The sequence below is a fragment of the Bombina bombina genome, chromosome 1 (genome assembly GCF_027579735.1).
Source record: "Bombina bombina isolate aBomBom1 chromosome 1, aBomBom1.pri, whole genome shotgun sequence".
NCBI lineage: Eukaryota > Metazoa > Chordata > Amphibia > Anura > Bombinatoridae > Bombina > Bombina bombina.
The window spans coordinates 626,452,911-626,473,420 of record NC_069499.1 but is presented as its reverse complement, the minus strand read 5'-3'; the positions used below and the strand labels follow the sequence as shown (position 1 = coordinate 626,473,420).

The following is a 20,510-nucleotide window of genomic DNA, read 5'->3' as shown; positions in this document are numbered from 1 at the left end:
AATCCAACTGAGAACCAAATAATTTGTTACCCTGGAAAGAAATGGAAAGTAAAGTTGATTTAGAAGCCATATCAGCATTCCAAGTTTTAAGCCATAAAGCTCTTCTAGCTAAAATAGCTAGAGACATAAACCTGACATCAACTCTGATAATATCAAAAATGGCATCACAGATAAAATTATTAGCATGCTGAAGAAGAATAATAATATCATGAGAATCACGATGTGTTACTTGTTGCGCTAAAGTTTCCAACCAAAAAGTTGAAGCTGCAGCAACATCAGCCAAAGATATAGCAGGTCTAAGAAGATTACCTGAACACAGATAAGCTTTTCTTAGAAAGGATTCAATTTTCCTATCTAGAGGATCCTTAAACGAAGTACCATCTGACGTAGGAATAGTAGTACGTTTAGCAAGGGTAGAAATAGCCCCATCAACTTTAGGGATCTTGTCCCAAAATTCTAATCTGTCAGACGGCACAGGATATAATTGCTTAAAACGTTTAGAAGGAGTAAATGAATTACCCAAATTATCCCATTCTTTGGAAATTACTGCAGAAATAGCATTAGGAACAGGAAAAACTTCTGGAATAACCACAGGAGCTTTAAATACCTTATCTAAACGTTTAGAATTAGTATCAAGAGGACCAGAATCCTCTATTTCTAAAGCAATTAGTACTTCTTTAAGTAAAGAACGAATAAATTCCATTTTAAATAAATATGAAGATTTATCAGCATCAACCTCTGAGACAGAATCCTCTGAACCAGAGGAATCATCAGAATCAGAATGATGATGTTCATTTAAAAATTCATCTGTAGGGAGAGAAGTTTTAAAAGATTTTTTACGTTTACTAGAAGGAGAAATAACAGACATAGCCTTCTTTATGGATTCAGAAACAAAATCTCTTATATTATCGGGAACATTCTGCACCTTAGATGTTGAAGGAACTGCAACAGGCAATGGTACTTTACTAAAGGAAATATTATCTGCTTTAACAAGTTTGTCATGACAATCAATACAAACAACAGCTGGAGGAATAGCTACCAAAAGTTTACAGCAGATACACTTAGCTTTGGTAGATTCAGCACTTGACAGCGATTTTCCTGTAGTATTTTCTGACTCAGATGCAACGTGAGACATCTTGCAATATGTAAGAGAAAAAACAACATATATATAAAGCAAAATTGATCAAATTCCTTAAATGACAGTTTCAGGAATGGGAAAAAATGCCAAAGAACAAGCTTCTAGCAACCAGAAGCAATAAAAAATGAGACTTAAATAATGTGGAGACAAAAGCGACGCCCATATTTTTTCGCGCCAAATAAGACGCCCACATTATTTGGCGCCTAAATGCTTTTTGGCGCCAAAAATGACGCCACATCTGGAACGCCAACATTTTTGGCGCAAAATAACGTCAAAAAATGACGCAACTTCCGGCGACACGTATGACGCCAGAAACGAAATAGAATTTTTGCGCCAAAAAAGTCCGCGCCAAGAATGACGCAATAAACTGAAGCATTTTCAGCCCCTGCGAGCCTAACAGCCCACAGGGAAAAAGTCAAATTTTAAAGGTAAGAAAAATGTTAAATTAAAATGCATTATCCCAAATATGAAACTGACTGTTTGAAAATAAGGAAAGTTGAACATTCTGAGTCAAGGCAAATAAATGTTTGAATACATATATTTAGAACTTTATAAACAAAGTGCCCAACCATAGCTTGGAGTGTCACAGAAAATAAGACTTACTTACCCCAGGACACTCATCTACATATAGCAGATAGCCAAACCAGTACTGAAACGAGAATCAGCAGAGGTAATGGTATATATAAGAGTATATCGTCGATCTGAAAAGGGAGGTAAGAGATGAATCTCTACGACCGATAACAGAGAACCTATGAAAAAGACCCCGTAGAAGGAGATCACTGCATTCAAATAGGCAATACTCTCCTCACATCCCTCTGACATTCACTGCACGCTGAGAGGAAAACCGGGCTCCAACTTGCTGCGGAACGCATATCAACGTAGAATCTAGCACAAAAACTTACTTCACCACCTCCATCGGAGGCAAATTTTGTAAAACTGAATTGTGGGTGTGGTGAGGGGTGTATTTATAGGCATTTTGAGGTTTGGGAAACTTTGCCCCTCCTGGTAGGAATGTATATCCCATACGTCACTAGCTCATGGACTCTTGCTAATTACATGAAAGAAATATTGTCATCCTTAACAAATTAGATTATGTTCAAGAAGCTGTTATACAATTAGATGATCCAGATGTGTATATCAAATTGAGCTTTGATCCTACTTTATCTTTCAAACAGAGCCTTGAACAAATACTTGATGATGGCTGTGATTTGGGCATCATTGATCAAGACACTAGGGTATATCTTAGTGTTAAGTACCCCAGGATTCCAATTTTCCACCACCTCCTCAAAGACACACAAATCCCTTGAAAATGTACAGGGACGCCCACTAGTGTCTGGCATTGGGTCATTGTTAGAACCCTTGGGGAGGTGGATGGAAAATATACTACAGCCCCTAGTGAGAATGTTGCACTCCTTCCTACAAGACACTAAACATCTTTTAGTCATGCTTGAAAAAATTGATTGGGATCCATAGAAACATAGAAACATAGATATTGACGGCAGATAAGAGCCATAGGCCCAGCAAGTCTGCCCCACCTTACCTAACAGTATAAACTTATCTAGTTCGTAGGATAGCCCTATGCTTGTCCCATGCATTTTTAAAGTCCCCCACAGTGTTTGTTGCTACTACCTCTTGAGGAAGTTTATTCCATAAATCAATCACTCTTTCTGTAAAGAAGTGCTTCCTCAAATTACTCCTGAATCTACTACCCTTTAGCTTGAGCTCATGACCCCTTGTTCTTGAATTTTCCATTTTATGTAAAATACCCACAGCCTCAGTTTTACTAAACCCTTTAATGTACTTGAAAGTTGCTATCATATCACCTCTTTCCCTTCTCTCCTCTAAGCTATACATATTTAGGTCATTGAGCCTATCCTGGTAAGTTTTATTTTTTAGACCATGTACCATTTTGGTAGCCCTCCTTTGCACAGATTCAAGTTTGTTAATATCCTTCTGAAGATATGGCCTCCAGAACTGCACACAATACTCAAGATGAGGCCTAACTAATGATCTATAAAGTGGCATAAGAACCTTACTATTTCTGCTGCAAATACCTCTACCAATACATCCAAGCATTCTGCTAGCCTTACTCGCTGCCTTACTACATTGTTTACTAAGTTTTAAATCATCTGAAATAATAATTCCCAAGTCCTGTTCCTCGTCTGTAACAGTCAGTAAAGTGTCATTGAGTCTGTAATTAACATTTGGATTTTTCTTCCCTAAATGCATTATTTTACACTTGCTGTGTTAAACTTTAGATCCCAGTCGTTTGTCCAATCCTCCAATTGTTGTATATCACTTCTCATTTTGTCTACCCCCCCTGGAACATCCACTCTGTTGCAAATTTTTGTATCATCTGCAAAGAGACATACTTTCCCCTGTAGCCCTTTGCTGATATCGCAGATAAATATGTTAAACAAAACAGGCCCCAGAACTGACCCCTGAGGAACACCACTAGTAACAGCCCCCTCTGCTGAATGAACTCCATTTACTAAGACACTTTGTTTTCTGTCCTTAAGCCAGCATTCCACCCAGTTCACAATTTTTGAATCTAGACCAAGGAGATATAGTTTGTGAATAAGTTTATTGTGTGGGACGGTGTCAAATGCTTTGCTGAAATCTAGATATGCTACATCAACTGCTCCTCCCTTGTCTAATACTTTTGTTACATAATCAAAGAAGTCAATTAGATTAGTCTGACATGATCTCCCTGAAGTAAAACCATGCTGATTTTGGTCCTCTAAATTGTTTGTCTTTATGTAAGTCATAATTCTTTCCTTTAAGAGGCTTTCCATTAATTTCCCTACTACTGAAGTTAAACTAACTGGCCTGTAGTTGCCAGATTCTTCTCTACTGCCCTTTTTATGAAGAGGTATTACATTTGCTATTCTCCAATCATCTGGGACAGCTCCTGTTAATAGTGACTGATTAAACAGATCAGTTAATGGGACAGTTAGCACTGAACGAAGTTCTTTTAAAACCCTTGGATGAATATTATCAGGACCCACTGCCTTTGTAACATTTATTTTTGATAATGCTAACAAAACCTCATCCTCTGTAAAAAGATTACTGTTAAGCTTGTTTCTATTTTGCATAGCATCCCTTAATGTAGACATTGTATCTTCACAATCTTTAGTGAAAACAGAACAGAAGTAATCATTGAGACAGTCTGCAATCTGCTTATCTCCTTCTATTATTCTACCATCAACTGATTTCAATTTTACTATTCCTACCTTATTTTTTCTTCTTTCACTGATATATCTAAAGAATGTTTTGTCCCCATGTTTTACTGACTGTGCTATCTTCTCTTCTGCATCAGCTTTAACCTTCCTAATTAACTGCTTAGTCTTTTTTTGTTGGAGTCTCCATATTTTCATATCATCATCTGCTTGTGTGTGTCTGTAATTTTTATAAGCTATCTTTTTTGTCTTTACAGCATGTGCTACTTCTTTGGAAAACCAAATTGGTTTCCGCTTTCTTTTACTTTTACAGACATGTCTAATACAGTGTGCGGTTGCATCTAAAATGGCACCTTTCACAAATTCCCACTGTTCTTGAACCCCTGTAATAAGATTTTTCCCCTTTAAATAGTTTTTTAGGTATTCTCCCATTAATGAAAAATCTGCCGTCCTAAAGTCTAAAACTTTTGTTTTAGTCTGGGTGTACAGTTCCTGAACATGAATACTAAACCAAACAGATTGATGATCACTGGATCCTAAGTTCTCACCTACAGACACATCTGAAACTGTATCACTGTTTGTAAGTATTAGATCTAATATAGCTTCCTTACGAGTTGGTTCCTTGACTAATTGTTCAAGTGATTCCCCTAGCAGAGATTCAAGAATATACCTGCTTCTAGCCGATCTAGCAGAAGGAATCTTCCAGTCTATATCTGGCAAATTAAAGTCCCCCAGTACTATAACCTTACCCTTCATGGTCATTTTGGTTATTTCATCTAATAACAGATTGTCCAGTTTTTCATCCTGCAATGGAGGCCTATATACAACCCCTATTCTAAAAACATTTTTATCTCCAATTTCCAAAGTCACCCAAATACTTTCCACCTCATCATTTGTTCCTACAATTTCAGTAACCTTTATATTTTCATTTACATACAAAGCAACTCCTCCACCTTTCTTTCCTACTCTGTTCTTTTTAAATAACCTGTATCCAGGTATGACTATGTCCCAGTCATGCAAATCATTGTACCATGTTTCTGTTATAGCTACTAAATCCAAGTTGTCCCTAGTCATTATTGAAATGAGTTCAGGTAATTTATTTCCTAAGCTGCGAGCATTTGTGCTCATGGCACGAAGAATTTTTCTACTAGAATTTCTAGAATTGTTACTTGGACTAACAGTTTTGGCATGCTGTGGGGGGCAGGTGGATATATTAATGCTACCCCCCTTTATTAGTTTAAATGATTTCTAATAAAGTATTTGAACTCCTCTCCCAGATACTCTGTTCCTTTAGCATCCAAATGCAAGCCATCTCTCCCAAATAACCTAGTATCTTTCCAAGCAGAGCTATAATGGCCAATAAAACCAAATCCTCGTTCCCTGCACCACTTATCTAACCAAGAATTAAATGTTGTTATCCGCTCCATCTTTCCTGCTTCCTGGTCATACACAGGTAAAATAGCAGAAAATGATAGAGTTGATGCCACAGTCTCTAAATGATTACCTAGGTCACAAAACTCTTTCTGAACAGCAGCAACATGATTACTAGCCAGATCATTTGTTCCTAAATGAACAATCACATCCAACTCACTTCCCTTTCCTGCTGCCTTAACAATTCTCAAAATACGATTCCTATCCCTGTGAGCAGTAGCTCCTGGAAGACATCTAACCTCCCTTGTTTCTCCTTTACTTTCACCTAAATACACATTCCTCAAAATAGAGTCACCCACTAACAGTCTTTTTCTCAAAAACACATCTGCAGTTCTTTCCTGTGTTATGTTACCTGGAGAATCAGGTGCCAATAGATTTAAATTACCTGTTACAGCTTCAGAGGGCTCAGAAACAGCAATCTCCTCATCACAAGTGTATCCAGGTTATTCCTGGATGACGATCGATGTTACAAGCCTCTATTCCAGTATTCCTTTAGATAAAGGAATGATGGCTATTTCCTTTTTTCTGGACAATTATACTGGATATGTTGATACACATAAGAGTTTTATCCTCAGAGTCTTGTATTTCTTACTTACACACAATTACTTCTCCTTTGGCGGCAATTTTAATCTCCAAAAGAGAGGAACAGCGATGGGGGCAACTTTTGCCCCGGCGTTTGCCAACTTATACATGGGATGGTGGGAGCTATCCCATGTATATGGAGAGAATGGCAGTCATGGGGGAAGGATTGTGATGTATAAGAGATACATAGACGATCTTATCATTATTTGGGAAGGGACAGAACAGGATTTAATTTTACAAAATACAGATAATAAAGTAATAACCAAACTACATCGCAAATCTATATCAGGAAACAGCATCTTACATGCAAAAAGCATGCATCCTAGACACACAAGATTCGGTATTTTGAAGGGTGAATTTATTCGCCTAAGACGGAACTGTTCCACATCAGAAGAGTATCAAAAGTCAGCTGTAGAATTTATAGATAGATTCTCTAAGAGAGGCTTTCCATATTATTTGATAGCTAAAGCTTACAATATGGTGGCTAATATGGATAGGCAATCTATGCTATATACTGGTAAGAGTAGGAAGAAGAAACAAGGAATGCAAAAACATCCTGTTTTTGTGACGAATTATAGCAATCAATTTGAACAAATTGCTAAAATTATAAATGATTGTTTGCCGATTTTAAAAGGAGATGAGGATCTTTATGAGATAGTCAAGACAGGATGCAAATGTGTATCTAGGAAGAATGTGACTATAGGCAATATGCTGGCCCCAAGTGAGGTTAAAACATCCATGGATAGAAGTCAGAGTTGGCTTGAATGTAAAGGGCATTATAAATGTGGTGCTACCAGATGTAAGGCATGTTCACTTACATTACCTGGAAAAACTTTTCAGTCTGTTAATACACAGAAAGTTTTCATGATGGATGCCTGTACAAACTGTCGAAGCACCTATGTTGTGTATCTGGTGACATGCCAACCTTGTGAGAAACAATACGTAGGTCTAACGACTAGGGAAGTGAGAGAAAGGATTAAAGAACACATTAATGATGTAAAATCAGAGGAACCAGACTCACAGGTAGCTAGGCATTACAAATTTTGCCATAATGGAAATGTCGAATCACTCAAATGGCAGGTTATAGAGTGGGTAAGAACCCCAAAGAGAGGGGGTGATAAGGACATGATGCTTCGCACACGCGAAGCATTTTGGATCTTTAAACTCAAGACCCGTATGCCACAGGGACTTAACATTCAAAATGATTTAATTAATTGTTGGCGTTGAGATATACGTTGATTCCTATATTTATTCAGTACTTTGGAAATAGCTTTGATACAAGACAACACATTTAAAGGCTTTACATAAGCATTATAATATAGTTTATTTGACTTTAGGGGTATTGCTATATAAAAGGTAGTAGTTTTTGACTATATAAAATCATTATCTATTGGGGCTATAATTATGGCCTATGTTTTGTCTCCCCTAAGATAGTCAGTATTTGCTTTTGTATGTATAAATTTATTAGACAGTTTATTGTTAGACTTTCCTGTTAACCCATGCATATCCAGTTTAATATATTATAGTTGTAGTAACAACCTAGGATCAGTATTATTTACTTTGTATCCACATTGTGGGTTATACTATACAATATATTATGAACAGTAAATTACACTGTTGCATAGCATCACAAGATGTTTAAAAGGCTTTAACTAATTTTCTTATTATTCCAAATAATCATGTCTATATCATATGTCTTGTTATTGATGCCTTTTCTACTTTATTTATTTCTATCTTCTTTTTTGGTGTGGTAGGGGTTAACTAATTGATTGCTGCATATGATGTCAGAGTGATTTTGTAATTTAAGAGGCATGTGAGCTTTGAGCAGCACAGTCTATGAGTAAGGCAGGAGCCGAAACATGTAAGATTGCTGCTGCTCAAGCTCATTCTGACCCATACTGCATGCTATTTCTGCTTTTTATCTAACTTTCCTTTTTGGCAATAAACGTTAAGTTTTAAATTTTTCTGCTTGCCCAGCCTTGCCCTTTTTTTTTTTTGTCCTTCTACATAGGGATAATGTAAGTAGCGGCGGTTTACGGAGCGGCAGATTAGGGGTTAAAAATAATATACAGGGGTCAGCGATAGCGGGGGCGGCAGAATAGGGGTTAATAAGTGTAAGGTTAGGGGTGTTTAGACTCGGGGTACATGTTAGAGTGTTAGGTGCAGATGTAGGAAGTGTTTCCCCATAGCAAACAATGGGGCTGCGTTAGGAGCTCAACGCGGCTTTTTTGCAGGTGTTAGGTTTTTTTTCAGCTCAAACAGCCCCATTGTTTCCTAAGGGGGAATCGTGCACGAGCACGTTTTTGAGGCTGGCCGCGTCCGTAAGCAACTCTGGTATCGAGAGTTGCAGTTGCGTTAAATATGCTCTACGCTCCTTTTTTGGAGCCTAACGCAGCCTTTCTGTGGACTCTCAATACCAGAGTTATTTTTATGGTGCGGCCAAAAAAAAGCCAGCGTTAGCTACGCGGGTCCTTACCGACAAAACTCTAAATCTAGCCGAAAATGTTTACTTATGCATATTTATATAACGAAATACACTTTTATTATTTATTTTTCCTGCTGTTCTTATAATTTAACAGTAAATGATGAAGGCTAGAGTGCACTCTGTGGAATGCGGAAATGTGAAGAAAAAAACAAAAACATTCAAGAAGGTTTTCTAGGTAAGGGTCCAGATATTATCAATACAATGCTATTTTTGTAACAAAATTGCAGTTTTACATACTCTTAAACATTTATTTTGTATGTAGATTGCAATGCAGTGCATACTGTCTAAAGTATAAATAACATTAAAAAGTGTGCGTCTCTTTAAAGCCCCTAGACTACAACAAAATCCATTTCCCATGCTGCATATTTCTTGAGACAGATCACAAAAAAGCAACACCAGATCAACTTCTAATAGCTATGTTTGAGAAAAGCAGCAAGCGAAACGCATCAGATGGCCAGCTAGCTGGGATACAGCATGATGTAACTGTGAGTGCACTTTATTACACAATGTATGCTTTTAATCATACGAAATAAAGATGGAATGTTTTAACATTGATGTTTGGTGTTTTAAGTTGCTTAGGATTGGGCCACTAAAGACATTCAGTAAACTACTTTACAATAATTAATGTATGGGTGTCTCTATATTCCAATAATAGATCTGAAAGATGGGACAGTTTTGAGAAGGGATAAAACAGCAGGACCGCTGACAGTCTTACATTTAGTGTATTGAATGAAGTGTTACTGCCCATTACTTACTAGAGGATCACACTATCCCTCTAACCATACTGTGCTCCAGCTCCTCCCACTAGCAGCAGCAGTGTTTACTGAAGTGCTTCTGTTCTCTGCCCAGAGGGAACTTAGTTCCTCCTGCAAAAATAGTGCAGGAACTCTGTCCCCATGCGTTCCGACCCGACTTGACCCCTGGAGTAATTTAGGCAATATTTACATGTCAAAGCTTATACACACACAACCTAAAAGTCGTTTAAAATTATTTGTAATACTTGTGTATACATAATATAGTACAGCACTGTAATCAGAAAGGTACTATTTGCAGTTTTAAATAAATCTAGAGTATTATTTGCATTTCAGAACACAAAAACCAAACCAAAGACACAGGCAGTAAATTTGGATTTTGGAATGCCAGATTTAGGGATTTATACCTGTATAGGCAAATACCAAAAGGGAATTGAGATTACCTGGGATAATCATAAACCTATGCTAAAAATTAACTAAGTATACATGTCATATTGTGGAGAGATTTGAAGGGTATTCTGGTTTTTATCTGCCATTAAAGGGACAGTATACTCAAAAAATGTCTCCCCTTTAATTTGTTCCCAATGATCCACTTTACTTACTGGAGTGTATTAAATTGTTTACAAGTATTTCTATTACACTTATATTGGCATTTGAAATAGTTTATTTAGCCTGTGGTATCCCCACCCATCCTGAAAGTTTTTTGCCTCAAGGCCAAGTTGTGTTAACACAGCCAGTAGAAGAAAGCACACTCCCAGTGGGTTATAGAAGAGATAAGGTAATAAAATGTTAATTTTCCATTGTCCTCTCCAAGTATTGAGGATGCGGTTTATTGACAGATATAAGATAAAAGAAGCAGGTGTATGTACACAATGTGATAAAGTAATGAGATCGGATTATACCTACAAGTTCAACCCATTTTATTAGGTTGTGGCTTCAAAACACAAAATCAGCTAATTCATATACACAAATAAGCAAATCTCATACATTTTATACTCTTCAGCTGGTAAAAAAAGTAATTGGAAACACATTAAGGGAAAAAACAATTTTATTGTATACTGTCCCTTTTTTTTTTATTTTTTTTATAATATTTATTGAGGTAATAAAGCATACATAAACAGACTCTTGGAAAAAACATCATGGCAACTCACCTATTTGACATACATCAGCATTTATGCATCGAATATAACAGGCATGTCTTCGAGACTGTAAACCGTATTAGATCTAAACCCAAAAAGGTAATATATCTAGCCATGAATAATACCTCATTTTACATATGTACATTTTCAAACGGACATTGAACATATAGAATAACAAGCAGCCATTGTTGGGCCTAGTTTCGGTAGGAATTCCTTAATATATGCAGGCCTATACTTGTCCATAGTATATACACAACATAACATATAGCTAAGTAAAATGACGCATGAAAAATATTCAAAAATGTATCTGATTAGATATCACCTGGAATGTACTTACTCCTCGAACTATAACTGGCCCGAGGGATTATGCTGCATATATATAGTAACAATGTACAGGTGAATAGACAGTATTACTAGTTGTTGAGAAAGGTTGTTGTCCCCGAGGCGACAGGGCATAGGAGAGAAAAAAAAAAAAAGGGGGGTGGGTGGGAGGGAGATGGGGGCAGGGGGAGTTTTCTTGGGGGGCAAAGGACGATTCAAATTCAAACTGTCAGCACTTTCTGGTAATTAGTCATTTAAGACTACACTTACACACTTTAGCACTAATTCTGAATGTTTGCACGTCTGTTACTTTAACACTACATTAAAAGTGACAGTAATCACTGTGTATTTACAAATCAGCCAAGTCCTATTGTTTTTAAAATAAATGAACCCTTTGAGTGCTAAGCACTTTCCCACCTGGGTGCTAAGGTTTTTTTAAAGGTTTTTTTATTTTATATTTTTAAAAATATATATTTTTTTACTTTTCTTTTATTTATTTCAGATCCCCAAGACTTACACTGTTGGAAAGGTTAGGCGATTACCTTTCCAACGGTGGGTCTTAAGGGTCTGTAGCTGCTGAGATGCCTGAGATACAGGCTTCTAAGCAGCATGCCCCCTGCTCCTATATTAACATTGTTAATGTTAAATAAAGTTGCGCAGTGACGTCATCACGTTATTGCGCGTGACGTCACCACGCAAAACAGGAAGCCCCGGCGATGCCTGGCATTATGCAGCACCGATCGCTGGGGTAGGAGCGGGTGGGAGCCCCCAGATCTCCCTCAATTTGGGAGAGTGCTAATGACGGCTCTGAGCCGTCATTAGCACCAGAGGGGGAAATTCTGTGACGGCTCAGAGCCGTCATTAGCACTCAAGGGGTTAACCTTTTTACTGCAATTTTTTTTCCAATAGCCTAACTCCACCCACCTTTTGCTTTATTTGGAGGAGCCAATCTGGGCTTTAGTCTCCAGACAACAAGGCTAGCCATAGTCATAAAGTTAGCATAAGGCAAATTGTTTTGCAGTTATCTGATAAATCTACTTAGGGATAGAAATATAGCAGAGTTAACCTTGAGAAGTCTGCAGAGTACATAATGAGAATTATAAATTGCTCAATTTTCAAAGCTAAAATTTCAATGAAAGGGGGAAGTAAATAATGAAAATATATTGCAAAGTTGTTTCATTGCACACAACTAGACATATATAAAAAAAAAATCTCAAGGTGTTGCTTGTCCCTTTAAAAGGGATAGTAAACCCCAAAATTCTCTTTTATGATTCAGATAGAATATACAATTTTAAACAACTTTCCAATTTAACTCTATTATCAAATTTTCTTCATTTTCTTGTTATCCATTGCTGAAGGGACAGCATTGCACTACTGACAGGATGCTGTAAATATCTATTTAGCCAATCACAAGAGACAAATGTGTGCAGGCACCAATTAGCAGCAGCTCCCACTAGTGCAGAATATGTGTGTATTCATTTTTCAACCAGGGATACTAAGAGAATGAAACACATTTGAAAATAGAAGTTAATTTAAAAGTGTCTTAAAATGACATGCTCTATCTGAATCATGCAAGTTTAATTTTGACTTTCCTATCCCTTTAACTTATAAATGAACTGGATTAGTTCATTACTTCCTGAAAAATCTAATCATTTAGTTTGTTGTGCAATTTTAAGTTTTCAGCAACAGTTTATAGTTATTAGCAAGTAATATTCTCTTAGAAAAACTGGGTATGCTTATCTCTAACTCTGCTCTCACAAATTAAATAATTACTGCATCCTAGCAAAAAGCAGTTTCCAGACACACAGAGAAGCCTAAATCCAATTACATCTTCATAGAGTTTCAGTCAGAAGTTCAAAGGGCCTGAATTTGCCATGAAGCACAAACCAAGTTTGCTGGCATCATTAAAAATAATGTATTCTCAGTGGATGTGCGGATCTGTTTTCCTTAAATGGTAAAGCTTCAGCACAAACCTGAAATTTGTTAACAACTTGGCTCGAAAATCAAGCACTCATCCTCAGCCCTGGCATACTCCTCTGACACGATACCTATGCAGATGTTCCCGTACTGCTGAGCAGCACTGGAGAAAATTTAGGAGTTCAGCTGATTTTCAACATTACAAATTTATCTTGAACTCCTACTACTCTGCCCTTAATTTCCATAAGCAACACTACTTCTCTACTCTTATCTCTAATCTTTCTTCAAACCCAAAACGTTTGTTCTCCACTTTCAATACTCTTCTCCGCCCTCCCCCACCTCCTAATACAACTTCTCTGTCAGCTCAAGACTTTGCCAACCACTTCAATAATAAAATCAACTCCATCAGAAATGAAATCAGCTCTCAATATAATTCCATTCTCTCACCCCCTCAAATGCTCTCAATCACCCACATAACCTTAAACTTAGCTCATTCTCCCCTGTTACTGAGGAAGAAGTTTCGGCACTTATACTGCGCTCTCACCTCACTACCTGTCCCCTTGACCCTATCCCCTCACAGATACTCCCCTCCCTCTCTGCCACCCTTACCCCTATACTCACACACACTTTCTTTTAACCTCTCCCTCAGCACCGGTATATTTCCCTCATCGCTGAAACATGCACTGGTCACACCTATCCTCAAAAAACCTTCCCTTGATCCTACCTCCCCATCCAACTACCGCCCTATTTCCCTCCTCCCTCTTGCATCAAAGCTTCTCGAAAAACTAGCTTATGCACGCCTATCCCATTTCCTTACAATAAACTCCCTCCTTGACCCATTGCAATCTGGATTTCGTCCCCATCACTCCACAGAGACAGCAATTGTTAAGGTTACCAATGACCTACTTACAGCAAAATCAAAAGGTCACTTCTCTCTGCTTATCCTCCTTGATCTGTCCGCAGCCTTTGACACTGTTGACAACCCTCTTTTGCTCCAAACCCTCCAATCCTTCGGCATATGTGACACAGCCCTCTCGTGGCTCTCTTCCTACCTGTCAAACCGTACCTTTAGTGTAGCCTTCTCTGGGGCCTCCTCTGCCCCGTCACCACTTTCTGTCGGAGTACCGCAAGGCTCTGTCCTCGGTCCCCTTCTCTTCTCAATCTACACGTAATCACTAGGTTCCCTAATAAAGTCCCACGGTTTACGATATCATTTGTATGCCGATGACAACCAAATCTATTTCTCTGCACCAGACCTTTCTCCTTCCTTGCTAACCCGTGTCACTAACTGTCTTTCTTGCATCTCCAACTGGATGTCCTCTCACTACCTCAAGCTAAATCTCTCCAAAACTGAGCTCCTTATTTCCCCCCCTTCTTCTAAACTCTCCACCCCCAATCTCTCTATAACTGTCGACAACTCCATCATTCCCCCTACCCCGCATGCCCGATGTCTCAGGGTCACATTTGACTCAGATCTTTCTTTCATTCCTCACATTCAGTCGTTGGCTAAAGCCTGCCGCTTCCACCTTAAAAACCATCTCTAAAATTAGACACTTCCTTACACAAGACACAACTAAGATTTTAATCCACTCTCTCATTCTCTCCTGCCTCTATTACTGCAACTCTGTCCTCTCTGGTCTCCCCACCTGCCGCCTAGCTCCTTTACAATCCATAATGAATGCCTCTGCCAGACTCATCTTCCTTACACGTCGCTCTTCATCTGCTGCACCTCTCTGCCAATCCCTTCACTGGCTTCCTCTTGCCTCTAGGATCAAACACAAAATTCTCACTCTGACATACAAAGCCCTCAACTGCACTGCTCCCCCCTATATCTCAGACCTTGTCTCCAGATACTCCCCCCCCCCCCCCCGTCCCTTTCCCTTCGCTCTGCTCATGACCTCCTACTCTCCTCCTCTCTTGTCACCTCATCACACTCCCATTTACAGGACTTCTCCAGACTGGCTCCCATCTTGTGGAACTCTCTGTCTCGCTCCACAAGACTCTCTTCTAGTTTTAAAAGCTTCAAGTGCTCCCTAAATACTCTACTGTTCAGGGATGCATACAACCTACGCTAACCATTCTTTATACCAGTTCCTCTCCTCCATTGCTATCCCCTGAACCCCCTTAGCATGTAAGCCTAAGAGTCCAGCTGTTTGTAGATCACCTTCTTAAGAGCGGACTACAACAGTGCAACTCTTGGCAGGGCCCTCTACCCATTTGATCCCTATAATTGTTTTGTTGTACTCAGCATTTGTTTATAGCGCTGTGGAATCTGTTGGCGCTCTACAAATAACCGATAATAACAAAAAATAATAATAACTTGAAAAAAACAGCAACTTTTATCTTGGAGGAGGTCTGCGTTCTCTTTTTTCTACATAATAATAACTTGGCTCACAGGATGTGCAACTATGCTCCATTGCACATTTGTTACAGATACTTGCATCACGGTGCGTATAGATGTCAACAATGAAAGCTGGAAACAGAAAAATCTGTATCTCACTCCTACAATCTGGACATAAAATCATGCATAGTGTGTGAAACAGGTCGACAAATCATTTGTTTCTCACCCTTTTTTCTAGCAAGTACCGCAACAGGCATAAATATTTATCATAAGTATCCCTAATGCACATAAATATTATTAGGTAACAGAAAATAAGTAAAATGCCCAGGAATTTGTTCAAAAGGTAATGAAAGGGCCCGCCACTGAGTACCCTTTACCAAAGCTCCAAGACCCTCAGCGGTACATGTACCACAGGTTGAGAAACTAAATGCATTGGGAACTATGGCTGCCAATTAAAGTGAAGGTCAATTTTCATCAATGAGTGCTCGGTTTTTAAAAATACTTTTAAAAACAGGGGCACTTTCATTGATGAAAATTAACATAGCACTGGATTTGAAGAAATACTTACCTTTTACTTCTGCAAAGCCGGATCGACAATCCCCCTCCTTCTTCTTCCTGCTGTAGACCACAGCAATGACGAAACTGGCTTCCTCCAATCACAGCCAGGCATCACGAGCTGGACGCTCTGGGGTGCCAGCCATGATTGGAGGAAGCCGTTTTTCGTCATTTCTGACGTCACTACAGAGGAACTGAGGCTGAGATCGGCGATCCGGTTTTGCAGGAGTAAAAGGTAAGTATTTCTTCAAATCCAGTGCAATGTTAATTTTCATCAATGAAAGTGCCCCTGTTTTTAAAAGTATTTTTAAAAACCGGGCACTCATTGATGAAAATTGACCTTCACTTTAAGGCTCTATGCAGCATTTTCAAAATGTGTTTTTATTATATTATACTAGTTGGAAATCCTGCCCAGAGAGCAGTCTATTGTAGTGATGGAACCACCCTGTCATTTTCAAAAGGACAGTCTATTGTGGTGATGGAACCACCCTGCCATTTTAGGAATACAGCTGGATGCAGCTTACACTCTCCCCCCTTTTTTTTTTTTTATCTCTCCCTCCCCTCTTTCGATCTCCCTCCCCTCTCTTTCGATCTCCCTTCCCTCTCATCTTGCTCTCCCCTCCCCCTCTCTCTCCCCACTCTCTCTTGCTCTCTCCCCACTCTCTCTTGCTCTCTCCCCACTCTCTCTTGCTCTCTCCCCACTCTCTCTTGCTCTCTCCCCACTCTCTCTTGCTCTCTCCCCACTCTCTCTTGATCTCTCCCCACTCTCTCTTGATCTCTCCCCACTCTCTCTTGATCTCTCCCCACTCTCTCTTGATCTCTCCCCACTCTCTCTTGATCTCTCCCCACTCTCTCTTGATCTCTCCCTCTCTCCCCACTCTCTTTTGCTCTCTCTCTCTCCCCACTCTCTCTTGATATCTCTCTCTCTTGATCTCTCTCTCCCCCCTCTCTCTCTCCCCCCTCTCTCTCTCCCCCCAACATTCCTTTGAGGATGCGTGCGCAACTGCTGACGGTGACGAATGCGTTACAAACGCGATTATAGTTTAGATACACAGGTGTGGCAAAATATCACAAGTTTACCAGTCAGGTGAAAACATTACTAATCTGCTTAAAGTGAAGGTCAATTTTGATTAATTAGTGACCGGTTTTTAATAATCCTATTAAAAACAAGGGCACTTTAATTCATCAAAATTGACATTTCACTTCTTTTCTTCAAAAACGTACCTTTTAATTCTGGCAGCCCCTCCAGCATTTCTTCCGCCGGTCGCAGGCCGTCTTCTCAGGATCCAAAATGACGAATCCGACTTCCTCCAATAACGGCGTTGCATCAGGCCAAGATTCCTCCCCGGGGGGGGGGGCGGAGCCGTGATTGGAGGAAGCCTGGCTCGTCATTGCTGACGTCTGCAGAGGCTTCCGACGGCCGGGGGAATTGCTGGAGCGGCTGCCAGGATTAAAAGGTAAGTTTTTGAAGAAAAGAAGTGAAATGTCAATTTTGATGAATTAAAGTACCATTGTTTTTAATAGCATTATTAAAAACCGGGCACTAATTCATCAAAATTGACCTTCACTTTAATGTTAAATAAACACATAAAAAACTCCTCCTAATTTCTTACTCATCCACTGCAGTTATCTTTAGTGAAAAACTTCAACTTGTTAATACTACTATACTCTGAATAAAGTTGGTCTCTATATCTATTAATAGTACATTATACACTAAGATTTTCACACATTGGAACCATTCATATAGAAACTGTTAAGTTGAGTCATATTTCATAAAATTATACATGATTGTTCAATTTGACCAGTGGCAACTAAAGGACTCACTATAACATAAGATTGCAACTTATTGTCGTAGCCTATTGATCATGCCCTTTATGTTATAAATAACTTACCCAATCTACAGGAGGTCCATCTATACATATATGTCCACCCAGCCTTCATAATTATAATGACATTTTTTTTACAGTTAAGCCCATTTCTATAACCCCTGCACAAGTCAAAGCATAATTCCTGGAACAATCATGCACAGTTCAAGATGGGGATGGCTCATAACTGCAGCATACAAGTATACCTGCTCCTCATTGGTCGTACCCTTATTTGGTGTGGCGGAGGAAAGTACTGAATACAACGCTTTGACTTCCCCCTGATCTGAATGTCTTATAAGAGACTCCCCGGCTTTGCTTACCGGTCCGGCTAGGCCTCACTCACCTAGGACAAGCACCATTTGGCCACAGAGACAGTAGTACACGTGTAATGGCTTTTCGCCGTCATCATACTCCTCCCGATCTCGGGTATCCGAACAAACTACGGAACGTGACACTACTTTAGGCATTCTAAATCTTCCACCACTACCCAGTCACTCGAGAACGGAGTGTGTTTAAAGGATAGACCGGTTTCAGTTTCGTCGCAATATGATGACATCAGAAAAGCGCCGCTCTTTTAGTACAGACCTTGATCTGTTCATATGTATCCGTGTTAGAGCACTGTAGTTGGTGAAACGTTCAGGAAAATAACTGTGCTGCTAACAGCGCTACCAAGGAAATATTGCCTGATATGAGACATAAACCTCGTATATGTATATGTTTTAAAGACTTTAATTGTATACATGACAAAGTTATTTTAGAACAAAATTTAAAGGGACTGTAAAGCATACAAATGTTTTATAGTGAATATAGAACTACTGGATAAGATAATATAGCTTGCGATATAGTATATTTGTACCACTGACCCTGAGACTACTGCTGCCCTTTTAAAACAGGCATTTACTGGCTTTTGTACTTGTGAAGGTAAATTTTTATGATCAGCAAAACATGGATGTAATATATAACAATAGTATATTGAGATCGCTATGTTTTTTATTTTTTTTATATTACTGATTCTATTTTTTTTTAATATATATTTTTCTTACCATCATTAGCCTTACTCCGCCCATCCTTTACTTCCTATATTTTGCTTCCATTTACGTATAGAGCGGTCCCACCCACTCTAAACGTAGGAGTAATGTGCATTCACGAGTATGCATGACTCGTTGATCGTGGCCGCAATGCGCATGCAATTTTACGCGACTTTCCCTGTTGGTTGCATTTGTAACATTGGCAATCAAAATACAGAGCCATACATGTTAGTCTTCAGCTATGCGCATGCGCGAATCGGGAACGTGCACCCGACATCAATATGGGTAGAAGAGCTTTGGCGCATGTGCAGTTGATCAGATAATGGGATGACGTAGCTTCACGGCTGCCGATCGGCCAGAAACTCAATTGGACGAAAAATACACGTGACCTGTAAGTGAATTAGCTGTAGAAAAACGGGCAGATTAGAAAATCGGAAAAATTTGACTTTATTTTTGGAGAAAAAGGTATTTAGATGAAACTTTTAAAAAAAAGATGAATTAAACTATTATTATTTTTAACTAAACAATGTAACTGTGTATAGCAAATCACGTAAGTTTACCTTTACTTTAAAGCATCCCTCTCGGTAACAACTGTACAAACTTCTGAGGAAATAATGTTCACACAGCCTTAAAGGGCAGGATAGCACCTGGTCACACAGTCTTAAAGGGACAGACAAAAAAAACCACACAGCCTTGAAAGGGTCAACTAGCACCACACGCACACAGTCTTAAAGGGGCAGATCGCAGTAATGTTCACGCAGCTCAACCTTAAAGGCCAGCTCGACACCTGCGCACAGAGCCTTAAAGGGACAGATCACCGTAATGTGCGCGCAGCGCAACCTTAAAGGGCAGCTCGACACCTGCGCACAGAGCCTTAAAGGGACAGATCACCGTAATGTGCACGCAGCGCAACCTTAAAGGTCAGCTCGACACCTGCGCACACAGTCTTAAAGGGACAGATCACCGTAATGTGCACGCAGCGCAACCTTAAAGGGCAGCTCGACACCTGCGCACACAGCCTTAAAGGGACAGATCACCGTAATGTACACACAGCGCAACCTTAAAGGGCAGCTCGACACCTGCGCACAGAGACTTAAAGGGACAGATCACCGTAATGTGCATGCAGCACAACCTTAAAGGGCAGCTCGACGCCTGCGCACATAGCCTTAAAGGACAGATCACCTTAATGTGGACGCAGCGCAACCTTAAAGGGCAGCTTGACACTTGCGCACACAGCCATAAAGGGACAGATCACTGAAATGTGCACCCAGCGCAACCTTAAAAGGCAGCTTGACACCTGCGCATATAGCCTTAAAGGGACAGATCACCATAATGTGCATGCAGCACAACCTTAAAGGGACACTGAACCCACACAGTTTTAAAGTGAGTGATAGTATGCATCCAAACGCAAAGCACACCGCCTTAAAGGGAAGCTCTTAAAGGGGCAGGGGCACGTGCACAGCCTTTAAAAGGACAACTTGCACCATAACCACACAGTGTTAAAGGAACAGCTCACACCATGCACACATAGAGCAGCCTTAAAGGGCAGCTCACGCCTGCTCACACAGTCTTAAAGGGGCAGGCACACACAACATTTAGTGGGTAAAGTCACACCACACGCACACAGTCTTAAAGGGAGCGATAACAGTATACATCCGCACGCAACGCACACAGCCTTAAAGGAATATCTCACACCATGCACAGTCTTTAAGGGGCAGGCACACAGGCTTTTAAGCACACCCAAATGCACACAGCCTTAAAGTGGCACCCAGTATTA

The 20,510-nt window shown here is 39.6% G+C and overlaps 1 protein-coding gene across 1 annotated transcript in view; it reads right to left on the bottom strand.

Annotated features, from left to right (window-relative positions):
* The window catches only part of STEEP1 (STING1 ER exit protein 1), a 103,570-nt gene extending 85,332 nt beyond the window's left edge, over positions 1 to 18,238 (bottom strand). The window contains exon 1 of the mRNA XM_053699035.1: positions 18,049 to 18,238. Coding sequence (XP_053555010.1) covers positions 18,049 to 18,172 — 124 coding nt within the window. The 5' untranslated portion in view covers positions 18,173 to 18,238. The remainder of the gene's footprint in view (positions 1 to 18,048) is intronic.
* Positions 18,239 to 20,510: the final 2,272 nt, after the last annotated feature.